The 1,656-nt window shown below is 56.8% G+C and overlaps 1 protein-coding gene across 1 annotated transcript in view; it reads right to left on the reverse strand.

Moving 5' to 3' along the window:
* The window catches only part of SIRT6 (sirtuin 6), a 7,361-nt gene extending 6,309 nt beyond the window's left edge, over positions 1-1,052 (reverse strand). The window contains exons 1-2 of the mRNA XM_019472558.1: positions 929-1,052; positions 405-587 (exon numbers count right to left, since the gene is read on the reverse strand). Of these exons, the coding sequence (XP_019328103.1) occupies positions 405-565 (161 nt within the window). The 5' untranslated portion in view covers positions 566-587; positions 929-1,052. The remainder of the gene's footprint in view (positions 1-404; positions 588-928) is intronic.
* Between the last annotated feature and the right edge of the window lie 604 nt (positions 1,053-1,656).

A 1,656-nucleotide genomic window follows, 5' to 3' on the forward strand; every position in this document is an offset into this window, starting at 1 on the left:
GTGAGCGGGCGGCTGTGCGGTGCTTAGTTGCCAGCTGGGGTTAAACCACGACAGACGGCTCAACACCGTGACCCGTTCATTCCACTTGTGAACAAATGGCTTCTGGGTGTACTTCTAGAGAGCATCAGCTGAGGCTGACTTAATTTCATCACCCTCTGAATTATTACCATAACCTCTCTGCTCTAAATTCAAGCTGGTTTATGTACCCCTTCCCACACCAGCGCATCCCAGTTTCTGCTCCCCCTATCAGTGGGCAGACAGCTGCCAAGCCAGCCTTGGAAATCAAGCCCCAGCATCAAACGCTTGCCCGCGAGGCCACGCTAAATCAAGGCAGCAAGAACAGCCACGTGGCAGCGGCTGGAGAAAGCGTGAGGGACTCGGAGACAGGGCGGGAGAGGCAGTACCGTGGGAATCCTGAACGCACGTGAAGGCCGTCCACGTTCTGGCTGACCAGGAATTTCAGGATGCCGACTCTCTGCAGCCCCAGCAGCGCCATGTGAGTCTTGGAGGGCCTGGCATTCTCAAAGGTGGTGTCAAATTTTGGGGAGAGCCCCTTCTCTTCCATAGTCCAGACACCATTGGGCCCCCTGCAGCAATGGGGACAGAAAGAGTGAGAATTGAGATCTCAGGCTCTGAGAAGACAGCTGTAAATGCAGCACGAGCCCTATCGATGGAGGATGAGCAAGGCACTGCTAAATGAAGGTCGTGTATCACCAGCCATTTTTGTCACTGATGCAAGCAGAGCCCATGTAGGGCTTCTGTGGGTACGGCTTAACGTCAGACGGGTGTGCAAGAGGGAAAGGGGATTTTCAGCTGGATGCAGGACCAGACAGGAGGGATGGAGTAGGTCTGGCTGGGGTAGCAGGAAGCACAGTCCAGAGCTTTACAAGACGTGAGATGGACTCGGAGAAGGTGCCACCGTCCTTACCTGAAGTCGGGAATCCCCGAGGCGGTGCTGATTCCAGCCCCCGTGTGAAACACCACATTGGAGGAACTCCTGATCAAGTCCGCCAGCTCCCGCACCTTCCTCTCCAGTTCCTCCGGCGGGTCAAAAATCTGAGCAGAAGAGACAAACCACCATGGGAACGGAGAGGTGCAGGGATAGATCCCACACACCTCCCCGCACAAAGACCCAGTAAATCACAATTCTTCCTTATCCATGAAAGGGAAGAAGATTTCGCATTTCTTAATGATAAAAGCATTTAATCAGAGAGTAACAGCGTTGTATAAACCACCTCCGTGCAGGGTAAGGGCTTAAAACACCTAACGCAGACGAGGGTATTTATTGCTCTCACTGACAGGCAGCTGATACCCCGAGAAGTGGCTGGGCTCCAGGACACCGCCGGGCAGCGGGAGGACAGGGGCGAACCCGGTGCCACCCCACGTGTGCTCAACTCCAGCTGTCACCAGCACAGCCACCAGCTCTGCGCACGGGACAGGACCGAGGGACGGCGAGCTGCACGGAAAGCCATGGAGGTGGGGGACGCGGGGACGCCGTGGCTGGATGGGACTGTGTGCCCAGCCGGCTTTCTGGCGCGGGGCACAGGATTTCATTTCTGCGAGATGCTTCTCCAGCCTGGTCTCCTGGGGACAGGGACTGAGGACAAGCCCCTGCGTGTCCCTGTCCCCTCACCCCCCCCAGGCTCAGGACGGGCC

The sequence above is a fragment of the Aptenodytes forsteri genome, unplaced genomic scaffold (genome assembly GCF_000699145.1).
Source record: "Aptenodytes forsteri isolate BGI_AS27 unplaced genomic scaffold, ASM69914v1 Scaffold308, whole genome shotgun sequence".
NCBI classification, from domain to species: domain Eukaryota; kingdom Metazoa; phylum Chordata; class Aves; order Sphenisciformes; family Spheniscidae; genus Aptenodytes; species Aptenodytes forsteri.